This window comes from Branchiostoma floridae, chromosome 1 (genome assembly GCF_000003815.2).
Source record: "Branchiostoma floridae strain S238N-H82 chromosome 1, Bfl_VNyyK, whole genome shotgun sequence".
In the NCBI taxonomy this organism is placed as follows: Eukaryota; Metazoa; Chordata; class Leptocardii; order Amphioxiformes; family Branchiostomatidae; genus Branchiostoma; species Branchiostoma floridae.
In genome coordinates, this window is record NC_049979.1 from 4,949,852 (window position 1) to 4,970,377 (window position 20,526).

Here is a 20,526-nt window from a genome sequence, read left to right on the forward strand (position 1 = left end):
ACTCAAGGCTCTAGCCAGCGTCCGTTTTTCCGTCGAAATTTGCTGCCTGTGATGGAAAAGGTTTAAAACCAATCTGTCAACCTTGACCATCAAAAATCTGATAAAAGCTCCTTGGTGGAAGCTACAGGCGGCTTAGGGACACCGTCCAAAGCCGTAAAAGCCACACACTGTTTTGCTATTGTTATGATTGTTGACAATGTGTGTCGGTACCCTTTCGCATAGGATAATCTCATTAAAACACGTTTTTCAAGTTCTCAGTTCAGCCTCTCTAACTCCTGTTTTCGCGACAATGGCTGACGGAGCTTCACTACAGGCTGCAGCAGTCCACCTCTATACTGTAAATGCAGAAATGTTCGTGGTGGTTTTATGTTCGCGGTTTTTCCAGTGGTCACTTCACCACGAACTATTAATTAAAAACCACTGCAAACATTTTTCCATTATAGTATGAGACTAGAGACTATGGTGCTACAGCAAACTTAAAACCACTGCAAAATCTCCATTTTCCCGCTACCGCGAAAGTAAATCCCCACGAACTTAAATGCTTTTACAGTAAACATCTTCTGTGTCTTCTTGCTTCTTCTTTGGGCCATACCTGATTTAGTAGGGACTACTGATGTGTAAACACCATTTACATGCAGTTTTTTTTTTTTTTTTTTTTTTCTGACAATAATTGCGGTTGCCACAAGCCCTGCATTGTCACTTCTCCACTGTTATTTCATCCTAATTTGCTACATTTGAACTGATGGTTTACAATTTGGCAAGAAATTCACTTGAGCTATTGGGTGGTTAAATCCTTCTCTAGTGGAAAATCTTATCTTCTCTTGGCAGGAAACATCCATAGAAAAGACATCATGCACACACTGGGAACTCAAAGACTTTAGACAAACCAAAAAAGATCAACAGGATGAAACAAGCAAATTGTCATTACCTACATTTCAACACCACACTTTCATGTGCATGGGCTTACAAGTTACAAGGATGAAGGACTGTCAGTAGAGCAAAGGTAGTCTGAAATACATCTCAAACCCATCAGGACAAGACTCTTGTATCTAATCAGCAAAAGTCTGTCAGTTTGGGCTTGCCTTGGCTTCAGATATTTTTTTTTTTACAAGATCATAATGAATTAAACACTAGAGACCTGAGCTGACAGTTTTGAAATATAAAACAGGAAAGATTTCAATAGTAGTGTGAATGGTAGTTACAACTGGCCACAAAATGTCTGTGAATCCATCAAGTTTGTTTAGGATAAAAATCCTTTCCCTCTCATGAGATGGACCCTGCCTTGGAGGAATACAGAAACAGATGGTTCAGGAGAACCAAAGGATGTAAATGATGCCAAACTGCATCTAGCCCATCTCAAACAGGCACTACATTGTACACACTCAATTTTACAATTATCTTGTCTTTAAATCTATGTTGGATGTGACCCCATGGCATGATCTCTAACTCCATTTCCTCTTGTTATTGACAATATTGAATGGACCCAAGGGCCCAATTGTGGACGTCCTATTATCCAATACATAAGCATGTCTCTGCTTTAGACCTTAATTCTCAAACCAAAAAAAGACAGTACAGACTGCTTATGTTTAAACTTGTTCTATGTATTCTATATCAAAACATCATGAATTTTCAAAAAATACAATTAATTTCCACAATATCAAGTCAATGCTTCAAAAGCTACTACTGGTAAATTATCCTTCAGACACAATTCAGTTCAAACTCCTCAGCTAGTACTCTAGCAGTCAAAGTAGTTGGACTCAACAGTTGCAAGTCCCTTAAAAAACATCGCATATCCTCCGTCTTACCCCATTAATCTCAAAGGACCGTACAAAGACCTTAACGGAGCCGACAGGCCCGGGATGACACTGCGGCGGAGACGTATGGCTTCATTTCTGATGGTTAATATTCCGTCCCAGCACCCAATGATCCCCGTCACCCCCGGCCACCTGACCCGGGGTGAATCAGCCTTCACCATCTCCACAACCTGCCATTTAGATCCTACAACAGATTACAGGGCAAACATACCAAATATAGACAGTGGATCGCACTTACCAGAACATACAGTTGTCTTAAACAGTATATAATACATATACCATATAGAAAGATTTCTGCCACACATCTGATTTCCAGACTTATTCTTCAATATTTCCTTTACAAATATTTCTCTCTATCATGTTTTAATTTTCCTATGTACTTCTACATTAATCAAGTATAAAAACATGTTTGAAAATCATGATTCCCATGATATATATACAATGTACAATGTATATGATTATGCATTATGTACTATATCTATATACATTATCTCCATGTTAAAGTCATTCATGTCAAAATCAGTCTGATACACCCTAACACTGCATACCACCTGTTTGCATCTGGTTCGTCATATCTCTGCTGTCCGTCCCTCCCTAACTACTGCATAATTGAACCTGGAGACCTCGATAAGGTATCACCGTTATTCTTGGCAGACATGTTCCATTCTACGGCCTGCGTGAGGCATTCTAAATCCTGCGCTACCCTCCCAGAGGAATGTGAGGAGGAGGAATAACTCAGCTGGTTTCGGTACTCCCAGCAACCCGACAATTTTCTCAGGACAACCTTGTTGTACAGGAAAATTACATGGCAGCGCGAGAACACGGGCAAGAACAGTTGTAGATATTCGCGCAGAACGGGAACGTACGGTTTTAAAAAGAGCGTAGGATCGCGAAGATCTGGCCTTTTGACCCGTCCTGGCTGCGATGCGGATCATTCATCCTCCGGTTAATTTAGTCCGGCACACCTGGGGAACTTTTCCATTCAAAATTTACATCCAGCTCCCCATTCTTCCATTTCCCATTAATATTACAATGTACAATCAATGCTGCCACAATTTTCCGATAACCTCATCTACTTTCCCGATCTTAATGGCGTGATCCCCCGCATTGATTACTGATGGCTGCTGCATAAAAGTTGTAAATGACCCGTCCATAATAATGTTCCTTTTAGCATCATCACAAATTATCTCATCTGGCGGAATGTGACTCTCAAAGACTGTTGCCATTCATTTAATTGACAACAGTTGTGTCTAGTACTTTGCGTCTCTTCTGTCTGCAGTCTGCATTGACTTGCCAATTTGCAGCTAACAGTTTTGGCAGCCTCTTGAACTTCTCTGTCCTGTAAGTTAAAAAGGTGTCTTGCTGTTACCAAGGAGGTTGAAAGAGGGGCTGTTACTGACAGTGTGGGCACCCCTGTCAGACAGCAGACTGGGGTAGCCACCCTGAAATCATTTTCCGTCCCCCGTGTTCTATCTCTACCTATCGATTTTTGTCCGTCACAGAGGATGGAATGGGCAATTTTTTTTCGGTCCCTAGCTGCAAAATTCCGTCAAAGGAGGGAAGAACGGGTGCTGATTACAACCCTGGTTGGTAGTTGCTCTGGTATTCTGTCCTCCACTGCGAGCTGTCGGACTTGGACGGCGGGAGGGTTGTGCGGCTCCTGGACAGCGCCACCCGTTTCTGCGCATCTCTGTGTCTGGCTTCCAGCGCCGCCCTGACCTGCATCTCTCGTCTGCGCAGCGCTCGCAGGGCCGAGAGGTACACCTGGCAACAACAACAAACACAAACTGTCAAACTTTCAGACACATTAGGACTTTAAATGATGTAAACTATGTAAATGTCATCTCTGTTATATACTTTGTCTGACCCATGCCTCATCCCTCATGACCTCAATGGAAAGTGACCTGCAGGTCAATTTGAGCTTTCATGACTAAACAAAGGTTCAAACAAACAAAACAACCCAACTTGAAAGTTCATCTGTGTTGGTAGAAGTCATTCTTGAACCAGTTTACCGGTAACTGTAATATCCAACACAAAAATTGGACTCGCCCAAAGTTCGACAGCACCAGTCTTTGTCAAGAAATGAACAATCCACTGCTGCCGTGACGTCACGTTATGCAGAGACGGGGGTCGCCATAAACTTCCTGTAACTTATGATACACTGCTCACTGAGTCACATGTCCTATCTGCATAATGTCACGACAAGATAAAGACTGTCGCTGTTCAGTAGAAAATTTGGGTGATGATTCCAATTTTTGTGTTGGATATTACAGTTAAATCAGTTCAAGAACACCTCAACAGCTCCACCTCATCTTCATTAAAACAGCTGAAGGGCCCCGAATGTCCCCTCGACATTGGCCAGAGGAAAGCACTTTGATTTATCAATTTTTCAACAGCAGATACCATCAGTATGTACTGATTGGGCCGGCCTCGCCCATGCTGCTTGCTCCAGGCCCATACCTCCCATATCTCGCTAGTGCCAGCATTAAGGGCCAGCTGTTAGAACTTAATTCCTTCCTGACAACAAGATAAGAGATGAGAACAACCAAAATAGATAATACCGTATTTGGTAGAGCCTACCAGTGAACGATGTCTTTCTGGCAGAGCTTGACTCAGTCAACATCCACAAGTTTTTATGTACCCTACAAGAAATAGGCATCATCCACATTTGTGTAGTTTCTTTCTTTTTTTTTGTCCTCTCTTTCCACCACTGAGCAGTATCATCAGTAGTTGGTAAGTTCCAGACCTTGCAGACCTACCGACACTTTCACCGTCAAGGCTGTCGCCTGACCTAGTTCCTCATCAGGTCACCAGTTAAATACTTGTACTGCCATCCACAAAGCTTTTATACACAAAATATTCCATATTATTTCTTTATTTAGATTTTTCACAGAGGGGAGGGCAAACCGGTACAAAATGCACCTTTGAAGGCTGCCTTTTCACTCCTTCCATCCCAAAATTCTGAACTTTTTGACACGGAATGGATCAATTTGTATTTTTGTATAAGCCCAAAATGACAAATTTGGCAACGAAAATTAGCATCGTGGGCTTCCAAACAATGAATGGGACAGAAACAATTTTAAAAGCTTGAGAGCTTTACAATGCCTGGAGCAAATCTTCATGCCTGATCTCTGATCAAAACATTTACTGAGGACTGACTGCCCCATTTCTCATTCAAACTGTTCCTGGAAATGTTACCATTTCTAAGCAGTCCACTTTTCTCAATGCTAATGACTATGGACTGTAGTCTGGATGCCAGTCTACCTTCAGGGTTGGACAAGTCCACTAGCCCGATTGTCCTGGGCAATGAAAGTGCCCATAGGGCAAGTACATGTCCTACCCTACTTACCCAATCGGGCAAGTAAGAATTTCCAACAGTGAGATTTTGATATACTTGTAACTTTTTTCACAGTTATGGTATCAAGCATTGGTCGACACAGAAGAATCAGAGGCAGTGTTAAAAAAATTCCATTGCTGGAAGTGAAAATGCCCCCCAAAAAAATGTCATCTAAATTTGGGGCAAGTGAAAATTTGGTTTGGGCAAGTCAATTTTTTAAGTACTTGCCCAATAGGACAAGTGAATTTTAGAAAACTTGTCCAACCCTGTAGTGTTCTGTCCATTCTCACTGATCAGTGAGAACAGACTAACTCAAACAAGGCTGGCATCCACCATCCAAGCTGTAAGGACTATTCAGTGTTGGGAAAACTGCTGACAGCACGGGCCCATGGGAATCCGACAGGTGGTTTCTGCAGAACTCCCTTCTCCTATTAAACCATTGTACAAAATGATGCACATTCCTGGATGGTTGTCAGGCACAGGTATGCACACAGCCTGTCTCCAATTACCACACCAGTACCAAACTACTGACAGTGCAGTTTTGGCTTCAGCGAGGGTGATGGTAAGAGAGCGTTGCCTTGTCATCACCAGGGCGCACTGAGGCACCAAATGGCTTGAAACATGCCAACTCCGCTGGCACCTTTTCCTTTACCGATGTAATTTGACACCATTGCGAGGACTTGCCAGGTTGGCTGAAATGTAATTATAACACGAGCCACATTATTTTCCCCGGGCCAAAATTGCCGAGCAATGTTCCCAAATGGAGCTGAGGACAATGTGGTAGCTCCCAGTGATGGCAAAGGGATCCTGGGAAAATTGCTTTTACCCGAAAGTTTTCTGCAAACTGGATTTGATGTATTTCTAATTGTACAGTGTAGACCATTTCCTATAGAGCACACATAGTTGTCATTTGCCAGTAAAGCAAGTTCAAAGACGACGTCTTGGACATCTTCGATCTCCCGTGGAGAAGATTTTGTTCATCGGTGAGCATCAGTGACAGACTTTGGCACCTGGATGAGAAGAACATCCCACCCAGATAAAGATAGCTGCCAACCAGCCCAAACACCTTGAGCATGACGAACAGACCATAGAGACACATGGACTTACGCAGACACCCTGTTTTCTGTGGGGTTCAGAGATTGTGATTGTCTCATAAATCACAGGCGGCCACACTCACCAGACACCATATGTTTCACTGCAAAAGTCTCGTCTATCCCGAGGAAATCGAAGTGCAAGACAAAGTGTCTTTAGAAAAAAATAATAACCCATACCAAGATTTATAGACCATGCCCTAGTGGAGTTGGGGAGTTGAGAGCAAAAAGTAGATTGGCCAGTTTTCTTCCCCTCTGACCCTGACCTAACAGCATATATCAATGTTGATGATGAATCTACCATTAGACGACAGATGACAAATTGCTTTCACAAGTAGATCAACAATATACTAGTATTATGTGACAACGCATAATTTATTGTTAAATCCCATAAGCAGGATTAAAAGTTTTTAATCTTTTAAGATTTAAAAGTGACCAACCTCCTCATTATCCCTGACAGATGCCCTGACGTTGAAGGTCCTCTTGTCGCCGGTGACCCTCTCCCTGTCCCCCTGCCCGTAAGGCAGGAACGGCGGATTGAGTGGCGGGCGCTGAGGTGGTGGCTTCCTTCTCACGGGAGCGCTGATCGGTCGTGACGGTCTGGCCTTGGTCGAGATCACTCTGGTCTTACCAAGGCTCGCTCGAGTTGGCTTGGCCTCTGCAAGAGAAGAGTATCATAAAGCGATTATCTTTAGTTCTGGGGAAAAAAGAATGCATTTTGTCTGTCAATGTTTTACATGTTTCCTACATGTGCTTGGCAGTTGAAGCCTAACATATGCCAGATCCAACTTAACAGGCTATTTTGTCAAAACTCCCAAGTTCATTCTGTTATTATCAAACAGCCTCTCTACTAAGATAACCTAAGTAAAAACAAGTCTATGGGCAAATAAATATCAGGGAACTTGGACCATTCAATTGACAAGTGTTGCACACCCTTCCTGCTCCATATAACCCTTCATCACAAATCAAATCTACAGTCAAACCTGCCCGAGCGACCACCTCTTCTCAGCGACCACCTGGCCATTTCGACCGCTTTTTCTCGGTCCCGATTTATTTTCCCATTGACGTAAGCATTAAGCGACCTTTTCTCAACGACCACCTGGCCAACGCGACCGCGACCGGCCCAAATTGGGACCCATAACGACCGCATCATTTTCAAAATTGAGGTTTTCATCGATTTTTAATGATAACTAGCGCGATTTTGTGCCGAAATCGGCCAGTTTGCATCGGATTTTGGGGTTAAATTTACAGTTTACAGTCTGCATGTTGTATCTGGCATTAAAGACCTCGCTTCTTTGCGTGCGTGCAGTGTGCTTGCTATTTGCCATTTAACACAACGGAAACCATTTATACTTTGCATCGGGCATGTTTTGAGTTGATACTCTTCTCAGCGACCACCTGTCCAAATCGACCGTTTTTTTCCGGTCCCCCGGGTGGTCGTCTTGGGCAGGTTTGACTGTACTAAAATATGAGAGGGACCCTTCCTTACACCAGTAGATTCTGACTGTTTGTTTCAGTTCTGAAAAAGTACCTGTAAGGGTCTTACAACTATATCTTCAGAACTGAAGCAAACATACTGGCAAATTCTTTACGTTAAGAGCGACTATTTCTGGTATGTCTGACCAACAAAAGTAAGAACCTATTGTTACAGGCAATACTACAAAAAAGCTCTCATCTCTTTTGTCCCAAAACGAAATGACTTAGTTTGATAGAGATGGTTTTCTTTAAACACTAACTTCAATTGATTTGTCCTTCCTTGATACATGCAGCTTGATTAATATCTGCCCCAGGCACTCATTTACCAATCTATGGTCAAGTATTGGACACGATAAGTATTGGGAGCTATAGGAGCTCCCCAGTAGTCCATTGGAACTGATATGCATCTTTTTCTATTGTCTAAAGTAGATATCAATAAATATAGCCTCGTAAAAAAGAACATAATCCAGAACATGATACTTAATGGCATTTAGCTATTGCTGAGAGGATGCAATGCAGAGAAAAATCAATAATTTTCGGTAGATTTTCCATGCCATTGTAGTCTACTGCGCAATGGTAAGGAGAAAAATGATCAGTTTTCAACAGTGTAGCTATTAAAGAACCAATTATTCCAGTCAAGAAAACTTCTGGTCTTTGCTGCTCTGAATTTTTGTAATACAGTAGAAGCCAGTTAATTGCACAACGAATTAACGCACACTTCTGTTAACTGCACGGTGTACCAAAATCCCAAATCCATGCATTTCAGCTAGATAACTTTGCATTATAGCTGGATAATTGCACAAAATTCACTGACAAATAGGCCATGCAATTAAGCGGCTTCTACTGAAGTTGGTTACTATCTTGTGTCAATGACAAATAACTCAAGTAGGAACATTTTGTCTATCATATCAGTCGAATGAAAAATAATCACAAAACCCCCCAAGGACTTTACTTAGATGAAAAAATATTGTTTGTACACAATATGTGCAAAAAGTTGACAGAATTTTTCTGCACAGTCATTGAAACATGATTGATTCATGAATTAAGAGTACAAGATGATCAGTCTGGAGATATATATACGCTCGTCGTGCGACGAATATGTCAACTCCACGTCTGCACTTAATATTCATCCCAAGTCACAAGTGGAACCGTTACATCTATATCGTTAATTGGTTTTGCAATTAACAATTTTCCGAGGGTGAAAGTGTTAATATGCAATAACATCATGTCTGTGGTCACTTGAGGGGAAAATTAGACGGTGCCGGTTTGAATTGTGATGCAGAACAGAACAGGAGAGAAGTGATGGGGAAGGAGGAATGAACTGTACAGCAGAACAGGTGAACAGGAAGACTGGAATATACTCATTATGGGCAGACCATTTAACAGGCATGGAACCAGAGCTGGACACAGAACTGAAAAGATTCATACGGTTACTCATTGGAAAATTGTTTTGAGAACAGATGTTGGTATAACATGTTAAAAGTATGAGAAACTTTGGAATGACAAAAAACACTGTCTTATATTATAACAGATAAACTTGGGGTAAAGTTGAAATCCTGATTACCTCAGGACTGGATGTTAGAATCTCCCTGATAAAGTCTCTGACATCAATGTCCACCTCAGACAAAAACACTGAACTTGACTGATATCTCCAGCATCAAACCTTTTAGTTTTACAACACATTTGGGCCATCTCTGTCAGAAATACCATGCCCCAAAGCAAAAGTGACCACTCCGGGCTTGGGACTGGACCGCTGAGCTAGGATTCAGGAGCCTTACCATATCATACCATCACAAGCTCAAAACTCAATGGAATGTTAGCTGCAGATTTCTCTATTTAGCTTGGAGTCATCCAAAGCCATGTGGCACTGGCTGATGAACTGAGTGATATATTGTGTATATAGATGCCACAGATTGCAAAAAAATATCAGACCATAGATATGAATGAAAAAAGTCGTCCAAACTCAAAGAAGATGTGAAAGAAAAAAGAAGATGTCAAAGAATAAAAATAAAGCATCTCTTATTGATAAACATTTCCTGTGTGTTTAGTCATTTCTACAACATTCCAGACTACCTAGATTTCATGATGGAAGCAACTTTTTATGCCTTTTTTTCTGCAACCTCGCGATGGATTTGGACTGCCCACAGAAAGTGATCCAATACTTTGATTAGTATGGCCTTACCGCAAAGAGACAGTTGAGAATTCGACAAACAACAAATAATTATGGATTAACTAAACTATACCTATTAACCAACACCAAATTGATTGGGAGTAACCCAAATTTTCAGCCATAAAGTTTAGTTAACCCATAGTGTCATTTACCAACACAGATGAATTCTCATTGACTCATGCTAAAAAACAACAAATAACTTTGTTTTTTGTTCTTATGCACCAGGGAGTGCCAACTTCACATGGTGCATATATGGGACAGGAGAAAATGAGTACACAGAGAAGATGAATATCACATCAGCCTGTTTTCGTGATATTTCTCATTTAGAGTCGTTGACTGAGATGACAGATAAATCAGGCGTAGGTGCTAAGACGTTGGGAATGATTCACTCCAGTCACCGGCAACATCCATCATCGCAGAACAATTTTCTCCGGAACATTATGTCCTCTCCACTCGGGTTCCTGTGAGACTGAGTGGTAAGGACGTAATTTGGTTTGTTTGCGAAGGTCATCACACGGAAACTAGACGTTCTGGTCCCCTGGCCACCATCTCATCTACCTGCACCTGTCACGTCCGCGGCTGGTTAATATATGGACAGGCCACACCACACACACCGAGTCGGAGTTCCTTTACTATCCAAGCAGAGGTTAGCTCCGGATGTTTTTTAAAACGTCTTTTGAGTCGTTTTTATCGGGCTTTCTACTTTGTATTGTATCTTGTATTGTCAAAACAGCTGGCAAACTTCAAGAAATAATACAAAATAGAAAGCCCGATAAAAACGACTAAAAATGTTTTTAAAAAACAGATAGAGACTAACCTCTGCTTGGAGAGTAGAGTTCCTTACACTACATGCAGGGTGGTACACAGGGTTCTAGTCAGGATCTTATTCATGCACAATGGTAATGATGGCGTGGAAGGGGGGGGGTCTTGGTCCTTTGGAACAGATGTTGGCATAACAACTTTGGAATTAAAAAAACACTGTCTTCTAACAGGAAAATCTGGGGTGAAGTTGAAATCCTGATGACCAATCAATCAAAGTTGGAATGATAAGGATAAATGTGAGGGGACTTACTGTTACTCTGTTAACATTACATGTTACTTGACTTTCTGGTCAGTTTGGAGAGGCATATCATCGTTTTCATATTTGATTAGACATTTTTCAACAAGTAAATGAAAGCAAAAATACAACTTTGCTAGTTGAAAATTAGCGTAGTGGTCTTAATTTTAGCGTTGTGGTCGCAAATTATAGTGTAGTGGCCCGTTATGCTAAAAATGCACTAGCAAGAAGTTAGAATCATGGATGATGTGAAACCTTTTGATGAAAGATGTCAAGGGAAGTATGCAACATATCAAGGATTTCTATGTACATCAGATGTTTTACCCTGAATGGGGTATATATAGTCTTTGGGAATCATCACGTAAAAAATTCTCCTAGTCTGCATCTCCCACCACCACAATCTCATCATGGACTGTTCAGGTAGTCAGAGTTGAGGGAAAATTTCCCACTGCTGTGAAGAACAGCATCCATCAGACTGTAGCCTTGTGGGAAGAAAGTTCAGATGGTGCTGAAATGGCAGCAATAATTTATGGTCCAGGTGTTTCGGGGAGACTGATGGCACCAGCAGAAATTACCTCCATGACCCTTTAGATAGGGAGGTTGGGAAGATGGCCTTCTGTACGGCGGTAATGGTACAAGTTTTGCACTCGGACGTGCCATAAACACGGCTCGTTATTGCCTGGCGTTTGACTGGGGAGACACGACATCTGCTGGAATTGAGCTGCCCGGGCCGATCGAGGATGAGGATGTCAATGGTGGTAATTCTCTAGCAGCACCGATGGGCACCATCAGTCATTTTGTCTCCTAAGATACAAGGGGCAATTTTTGACCGTAGAAATCTCCAGCTTAGCTGTGAACCACAACTTTTCCCTGCAGCAGTGAATGGCTTCTGTGTTGAAAACTAGCAGTTAAAGTGAATGGCTTCTGTGTTGAAAACTAGCAGTTAAAGTAGAGGAAAGTAGAAAGTTGTTTTATGGCTGAGTACCATGGTCAGGACAAAGAGTTGTTAAACCACTATGAAAAGAGATGGATTGAGTCTAATAAAGGAAGTTGTACAACAGGACAGGAAAGTAGTACAACAAAGACTGGGTATTCTCTGGGTGATATTGTATGTGCTACAGAAATTGACATGCATATCTTGATACAAAAAAAAGTACAGTAAGTCAAGCTGTCATCTAAATTTTTTTGTATGGCTAATAAATTAGAACTCGCCTTTAGCAATGTTAACAATTTTAAGAATTACCAGGCAAAATCAAACCATTCTGCAGCTTTTCTTAGCTGGAGCCTCTCCCTACCAGGTGGTAGTATAAACTACATCAGTCAATACCTACAAGTGTTTAAGCATGTATATCTAAGGGTATAATTTGAAAGCAGCAGAAAGGAGCTGATTGGTGCACCTGGGAGACCCGAGGCGAGGTTCAGGATGTGACACACAGGTCTGTTTACTCAGGCTCCACCCTACCAAACAACACCCGCACGGTTTAACAAGTTTGCCAAAATTCACTTGTCCTATCGAGCAAGTTCCTAAAAAATTCACTAGCCCAAACTAACTTTGCCCAAAATTTGAATAACATTTTTCATATGCATTTTGAAAAACAATTTTCATATTATGTATTTTCAAGCAATAGAATCTTTTATCATTAGTGATTTGGCTCTATTTTTGTGTGTTGACCAATGCTTACTTGCCCGACTGGACAAGTAGGGTAGGTAATGCACTTGCCCAACCAGCACTTTCACTTGCCCTATAGAATTGGGCTAGTGGACCTGTCCAACCCTGCAACACCCCGCTCCAGTGTTCAAGCCAGCCTGAAATTTTTTTCTTTCCCCTGGATTTTAATAGAAATCCTGTCAAGATGCAAAACAATCTTAGGGGAGTCCAGGGGTATGCTCCCTGAGAAAATTTTGAAATCTAGACCCTCTGTGAAATGCTATTTCCTTTATTTTGAGAAGCAAATTTTGCTCGTAGACTCAGGTTGGTTTGATTCATATCTTAAAATGACAATTTTTGTCCATGACAAAGGACGGAATGGGCAAAATTTTTGTCCTTCCCGAGCCTGCCTTCCCTGGCAGCAAAATTCCGTCAAAGGACAGAAAGACGGACTCAAACCCTGACCCGCTCTAAAGCCCCAACTGTGCAGCAATCAAACCAAGGAGGTTTAAACCAAGGAGTGTGTGTGTGTGTGTGTACGTGTGTGTGATCAAACAAGCCTTTTACTTAGTTTTAGCTTCCTTTCTCACCTGTATACTGTTATCATAATTTACATGCAGCATGCCTACATGCCACAGTAACAAACACACTGCAATGTCTTATCTGAGTGGCCCACAATAAAGGGTTTTCCCACAAAGAAGGAAGATTACGATTGAATCTTCGTGTTGACAATCCATTTAACCTATGTATTGATCCCGTCTTGCCCTCTTGCCCAAACAACTCAATCAAACAACAGTAACAGTCAATAGTTGTACCACTCACACAACCACCCGACAGCTTTCTCCTTTCAGAAACAAATATTTACACATCGGTACCGATGTGTTATTTGACTTGCGCCTACCCTTGAAGTGGGTTCAGACGGGTTATCGACCACACAACAAAACATTAGCACCTGCATGAATGTAGAAACAATTCAAACTTGTCAACATACTGGGGGGTCGTACCGTCAGTTCATGTGCCAACCTTCTACTGTACCTCAAGACATTTCTGAAGGCAGGTGTGTGGTAATGATTTAATCATTTCCTTGCTGTATGACACAAACACTAGAATATAACAATACATGTACGTATGCAAAAGACTAAATTGCTATATAAGGCCACACCAAATCTATTTGCTGCTTCTTAGATTTTTTCTGAGAAAAAAATGGATTGACAGGTTGGAAAAAAAATAAAGATAATTTTTTTCAAGAGGTCTGGGGTGAAGATATATGGCTTAAATAACAAACAACAACAGTCTATGGAGTTCATTGGCATGCTTTATACAATGAACTTTGTTTGACTTGTAAATGTTCTGTAAATGCATTGTTTTTAGACTGAAATTATGTGTATGTGGCTCTGAATAGTAATATTTACAGGTTCGTGATAGCAAAACCTGTACAAAATTTTCTCAGGATTTAATCTTTTTTTTTTTTTAAATGAAAAAAAAATGGACAGGTGAATCCGAGAAGCAACAAATAATATTGGTGTGGCCTAAACTTGTTTTTCACCATATACAGCATGTCTTAGTCACAAAAGTCTGGTACAGTACCAGCTATGTAACTTTCTTATGGCTGAATTGTGTATGGTGAAATGTTCTTGAGGAAGCTTGCACTGCAACATAAATGCCATTGTGGCCATATGATGCAATCATTCATATTGTACATTCACACAAAATTGCCAATCTGAGATGAAGGTGGGAAATGAAATTTCTTCAATGGCATCTCCTTGGGTGACTATTTCTGGAACAGGGTAATAATATTCTTGATGGTGATGGCTTTCAGATTATGCAAATGTGCTTCTCAAGTTCAGACCCATAGATGAGTCCAACCAAGTCAAACAAAGACACCTATCACTCATTTGATACGTTGCATAAAGAAAAATCATCATTTTGTTTCAGACTTTCTAATAAATTGTCAGAATGTTGACTATAACTTGAAAGACAAATTTTACCTACTAGGACTCATTGGTTTGGCTGTTCTACTCAATAGCTGGGCAATTTTCTAAACTCTCTCATATGATAGATGACATTTTTTTAGCATCATTACAAAATGATACAGGCTTCCAACAGGGAGAACTGAGCTAGGCATTACAGATTACTGAGAAAACGGGGGTTTACAGGATACTGAACCCGCAATCTGTGGAGATTAGCTCTGAAATATCACCAGTGAAATACTATCCACAAAGACATCAGCATGATTTGGCCAGGTGCCAGGGTGTACCCAAACCACCTCTGTTGGATGACAGATAAGGTATCCTAACACTATTTTTATGAAGCATATTCTCGAATTCTGGGAAACAAGACATCCCACTCTTTGTCCCATCATCCAAGCAGATCTTCCCATGGGAAAATCAGGATCGTAACTGCAGGCGATTGTGCCACCAGATCTGCTTGGTTGAAGATTACCTCTGTCCCCTCCTGCATGTCATGGAACCAAGGCTGTAGCCAGCCTGAAATCATTTTCCCTCCCCTGGATTTTGAATCCTATCAAGCGCCCAAGGCTCCCCCAGAAATTTTTAAAATCTAGACCCTCTGAAACACTATTTCCTGCATTTTGAGGCGTAAATTTTGCTAGTAGACTAAGCTGTTCAAGGACATCTGTTTCAGTGAAAAATTACACATGGGGGGTAGTTCTTTTTTAATATCTTTTCATAATTTATCGATTTTTGTCCATCACAGAGGACAGAATGGGCAAATTTTTTTCCGTGCCTAGCTGCAAAAGGACGGGTGCTGGCCACAACCCTGCATGGAACTGAATTCATGCTGGAGGGTGTGTAGAGTTTAGTACCCCATAAAAATTCTGCAATGAACGACAGCAATAAGGGATAAGCTGAAGGATCACCTGACACCTGTGGAGTGTAAGCCTATGTTTTTAACCTTTGATACTGATCAGTTTGGACATGATAAGGGAACAATCTTATTACGGCTGTTTATCTTACTGAGCCAATAAACTTTTACCATGACTAGATTTGTATTTTTAGTGAGGTATGACTCAAACCACCACGGAGTGGCCATATCATCTTACAGAGACAAGAAAACATGTGAAGTACAAGGTACCAAGCTACAATATCAGAGGCGGCGGCAGTAAATTTCATATGGAGACTTTTCCTGACAAAATTTCAAGAACATGTGGCACAAAAGGGAGGGTCTGGGGGCATGCTCATGGGGAAAATTTGACATCTTGACCCTCTAAAATGCCATTTACTGCATTTTGAGGGGCAAATTAAAGGGACAAAAAAAACATGTAAAGTACCAGGTACCAAGTACCCTTTCGAATAGCTGAATACAAGACGGGGATGCACCAGGTCTCCCGTCCGGGTGAATGATGTTAATCACCATATGGCTGATACGAGACAGAGGTTCGCCAGGCCTCCATCCAGGTGATTCGAAGTGAACTCCAGACAGAAGGATTTGCACCATCGCAGACCGCACCATCACACGTGTGGTGGGTTCTTTAACTTGCATGGGGTATGGCTCTTCCCAGACACAGGATTTAAGGTCCTATCCGACAGACGGATTCTAATAAATCATCTTTCCATCCAAGTTAGACATAACTGTCAGCATCCACTTAATTCTCATCTGAACCTACCAGCCTCAGCCCAGCAGGTGCACTGTTCGCGATGCCAAGTTGGTGCCACCATGTCAGTACTTCATGCCAATAGCCACTCACAACTTCCAAGTGGTAACCCTGTCACTTTAATGGAAACTGTGCCTTTGTAGTGTGACTCTAGGTAGTCAGCACTACCAGCTACATGCACTTCAACAGGCAGGGCTCGAAATCCTTTTTTCTGCATACCTGAATTGGTGCAGGTAACATTGAAAATTACCTCCACCAGACAAATTTTACCTGCTCCACTCTGACTTTAGGAAATATGGATCATACTAAAATTGTTCAGGAACCATTGCTATTTTATAGGTCATCACAAATATAGGTAGTAACAGTCAATTCAGCTAATATAAAACCCAGCACATGGACCAGTGCAGGTTAGGTGCAGGTAGACAACAGAAGTACCTGCACAGCTCCAATTTTACCTACACCAACATATGGTATTTCGAGCCCTGACTAGCTAACGTTACATGTACTACAGGGCTTTCCGTGCAGCAAACTCTCCCATGTGCCAACTTTGAATTGGTTACAGCTCTGCTGGCTGGGCACCTCACAAACTTTTAAATAGATTTTCGAAAGGACAGACGCTAAAATTTCGCTGAAATAGATCTGGTCCAAGTAACGTCCAAGAATTGTTTGGGGGGAGTAAATTTGACCTGTACACTGCAAGGTAGAGCTTGATCTGAAAACTTCTTGCCTCCGCTTGACTCCTGATGATAAAAGAATAATGGGACACCCTACCTCACCTTGAAGACAATGATGTCTACAAGGACAAGAACCTGAAATATAAGTATGACAAGATATACTGGAAGCCGACCTTTGTTTTTGTTCCAACTAGTAAGTGTCAGATAGATAAGCAACTATAACGTTATGTTATATGTAAATCATACTGTGTGACTGGAAACACATGACTTCACAGATGTTGGTGCTTCTAAATCTTAGACTAAAAGTACAGTATGTTTACATGTTTGACATTCTATTTATGACAAATGAATTCGATAACAACAACCATCAAACAGTTATTTGCCTAGAACTTCCGTATTTCTAAGCAAAAGATCTTGTCAATAATACTAGTAACTAATAACATAAACATGGGGCAAAAACTTTTGCAACACGTTATCTATAACACTTTTTTGCTCAATTTCTGACATAACATAATGTGACATGGTCCCTACATAACCTGACTATAGTCTAAATGTCTTCTTCCCATCTGAGATAATACACCAAAATTGGAACAGGGCCTTTCCTTTTTTTAGCTCAGGGCCAGACAAAAGTGGTCCCAAGTGACAATAACCATTAATCTACCACAGTCTGGGACTTTGAACTTTTGAGGGAGACAATATGCTGGCCATAAAGTTTTGCACACCTCAAATATTGGGTCAAATGTCACAAACAACTTTATTTAAACCCTTTGGTCCCTATGATGCAACTCTCTGCTACTTTCCAAGCAGAGGTTAGGCTCCAGCTGTTTTTTTAACGTTTTTTTATAATATGTCGTTTTTATCGGCTTACTATGTTGTACTCTTTCTTGATGTCTCACAGTCAACAAGATAAGGGTGGTTTAAACTGCAATATTTTAAAAATGATGTTAATTTGAAAACACTGTCTGTCAACTCGATAAACGTACTCTTGAATACCCTGTTCTTAAACACAAAAAATTAAGTTCCCCCCCCCCCTCCCTAATAAAGGTGCACTAGCGTTAACTTTCTGCAGAATTGTTCACTTTATGAAGGTGGAATGTCACAACAGGTTCCCTGTTATAACTACAAGGAAGTCAGTGGGAGTTCAGAGCTGACCCAATTAGGAAAGTTGTGGGCAGAAGGTAGAGGTTAAGGACCCAGACATGCAAGTAAAAGGCATGTCGGACATGTGTGCAAACTCAGGTGTGGGCTGGAACCATTTAGTTTGAGAGGGTCAGTAGGCCATCTTGACTAAATCTAATTTACAAAACAAAGAAGACACAGAACACAGGACAACCCTGGCAAACTGATCTGATAAGTGAAGATGTCCAGGGTACACAGATATGAAGACATGTCCTAATGTATGTCTTGTTGTCTGTTGGTATATCTTGAATAGATCTCACAGCTGGAGTTGTTCTAACTTCTCACTCACATGCCCCCCTGCCAAGGAGAGGGTCCACAAGTGTGTGCCATGTCAACGTTCAACAACAGCTTTGAAGTGACTTGGCAAACAACATTTCTCCCTCTAGGCGGCACAAATTACTGAGCTACCTGTCCTTATATATCTATCTCTCCACATCAGTATGGGTTATAATTGCATGGGAGCACATACCAGTTCAGGGCTCTGGGGACGCATTAAAGTTTAAGAAGTGCTGCGAACACACAACTAAGCAGCAGGTGACTTGTTTCACAGCCATGTTCACATTTGTCTGAATTTTTATTTCCTTAGGCAGACATGTGGCCTTCCTGAGTAAAGGTTCTACCCACAAACAAGCCCCCACATGACACGGAAGATAAATGGCTTCTCCTGATTGAAGTAAGTAAGAACGAGCTCGCCTCCAGATTAAACAAAGTAACACCTCATAGTTCTTACTTACTTCAAAAGTCAAATTTCTGTGACTGCTATATACTATACAAGGTCTTAAAAATCAGTTTTATTCCCAGACAGGTTGTAAAATGTAGGTCTTTTTTTTTGTTCTTAACATTTAAAATCAAAGATAACTCTATATAGCATACATGAATACCACAAAACCTCCACCAGTGCCAACAATGTCAACTGAAAGTAAATTGTCCCTCAGTCTTAAACCATTTGAGCCCCATCCAGTTGTTTTCCAAGTATTTCTTCCTCATACCAAAGAGGTTAAATCATACCAAGATCTACTCAGCTACTGACCCCCCCCCCCCCAAAAAAAATCAAATGACTCATAAATATTCTCAACCATTATTATTGCCTTGTGAAGAAACCAACGAAGCAACCACCAAACCTCTGTAAGACATAATACACTATCACGCGCGGATCCAGGGGGAGGCGCGCCGGGCGCGCGCCTCCCCCTTCAGCTGGCAAAAAAAAAAATGGCAAGATAAATACTAGAGGTCTTCGGAAGTTACGCCAAGAATATTGACAACGTTATAAAACTAATTCGCTTATTTGAAAGGAGATTTTCTGGTAATTATTTTGAGAAACTTGCAGTTTGCAATAACTAGTGGGTCTTTCGAGTCACGTAAACTTACGGTAAAAGCCCGGGGACGGAGCGCGGCCGCATCAATTTCTCCCCAAGAAACTGGTGGGTCGCTGTAAGCCAAAATCGGCGCTCAAAAATATAGAAAGAGCGTGGAAATTTTGTAAGATCTCCAGAAAATCAGCGGAAGTTAAATATTTTTGATGAACTGATGATTTCTATAGTCCGTCATCGGCTTAGAGAGACGCAACCCGCCTTGGGAAAATCGGCGTCGTGCGCCGACACCCCCCTCCCCACTCCAGTTCTGATCAGTCGCCGCGGTGACCGTGCTGACGTTTTTGTTGTCATTGCCCCCCGATTTATATAATAATCGTCATCGATTGCCACCGCAGAAACAAAAAGAGTCCGAAATATATGCATTTTCAAATGCGTAAGACACTTTCAAAATCGTCTCCGGCAAGCCACTCAGATCCCACGAGATTTCTATGCGATTTTATAGGAGCGCGAGCCGCTTCGCGGAGAAAGGCAAATCGGCAGCCAGGTACCGATATTGTTTGTGTAGCGTACGTGGCGTCATTTATGAATATTAAGAAGGAGGAACTAGCCTTCGCTAGGTTTGTCCTCAGTGGTAGTTGCTAAAAATAGTAAAAGATGTCCCTGAAGTGAACTAGACAGCCACAGACATGACAAAAAGTTAGTGTTAGTTTGCTTCTCAAATTTGCTCAGATATGGCTCTAAAATGCACCAGAGAGCCTCTATTTCTTATAAATTTTCTGGGGGAGGCCCCCCATACCCCCCCAACGAGAGGGGGGACCCCCCTCTCGTGCTCTCCCCCCGCGCAGCTTGCGCTGCGCGGCCGCGGCCTTCGGCCGCGTCATGGTGCGCGCCCCCCCCTTTGCAAATTTCTGGATCCGCCAGTGACTATTGATGATATTCTGCACCAATCTACAACAATTGGCTTCGTGCCTGCTACATTAGGATGGAGAGGCACTATGCATATGCCTTACACTTAACATACTTAATGATTTACAATAGCAAGCTGATTGGAAGTTATGAACACTGTGTTCCTTGGCTTATCTTTCTCCTAGCACCTTAAATTACGTACCTCATCATTATAATTGCACAGAAAACCACATCTAACACAGAATTAG

The 20,526-nt window shown here is 41.5% G+C and overlaps 1 protein-coding gene across 2 annotated transcripts in view; it reads right to left on the bottom strand.

Moving 5' to 3' along the window:
• Positions 1-3,211: 3,211 nt before the first annotated feature.
• Positions 3,212-20,526, bottom strand: part of LOC118427216 (centriole, cilia and spindle-associated protein-like) — a 24,878-nt gene continuing 7,563 nt past the window's right edge. For both annotated transcript variants that reach the window (XM_035836869.1, XM_035836861.1), the window contains exons 3-4: positions 6,683-6,900; positions 3,212-3,578 (exon numbers count right to left, since the gene is read on the bottom strand). In XM_035836869.1, coding sequence (XP_035692762.1) covers positions 3,390-3,578; positions 6,683-6,900 — 407 coding nt within the window. In that variant the 3' untranslated portion in view covers positions 3,212-3,389. The remainder of the gene's footprint in view (positions 3,579-6,682; positions 6,901-20,526) is intronic.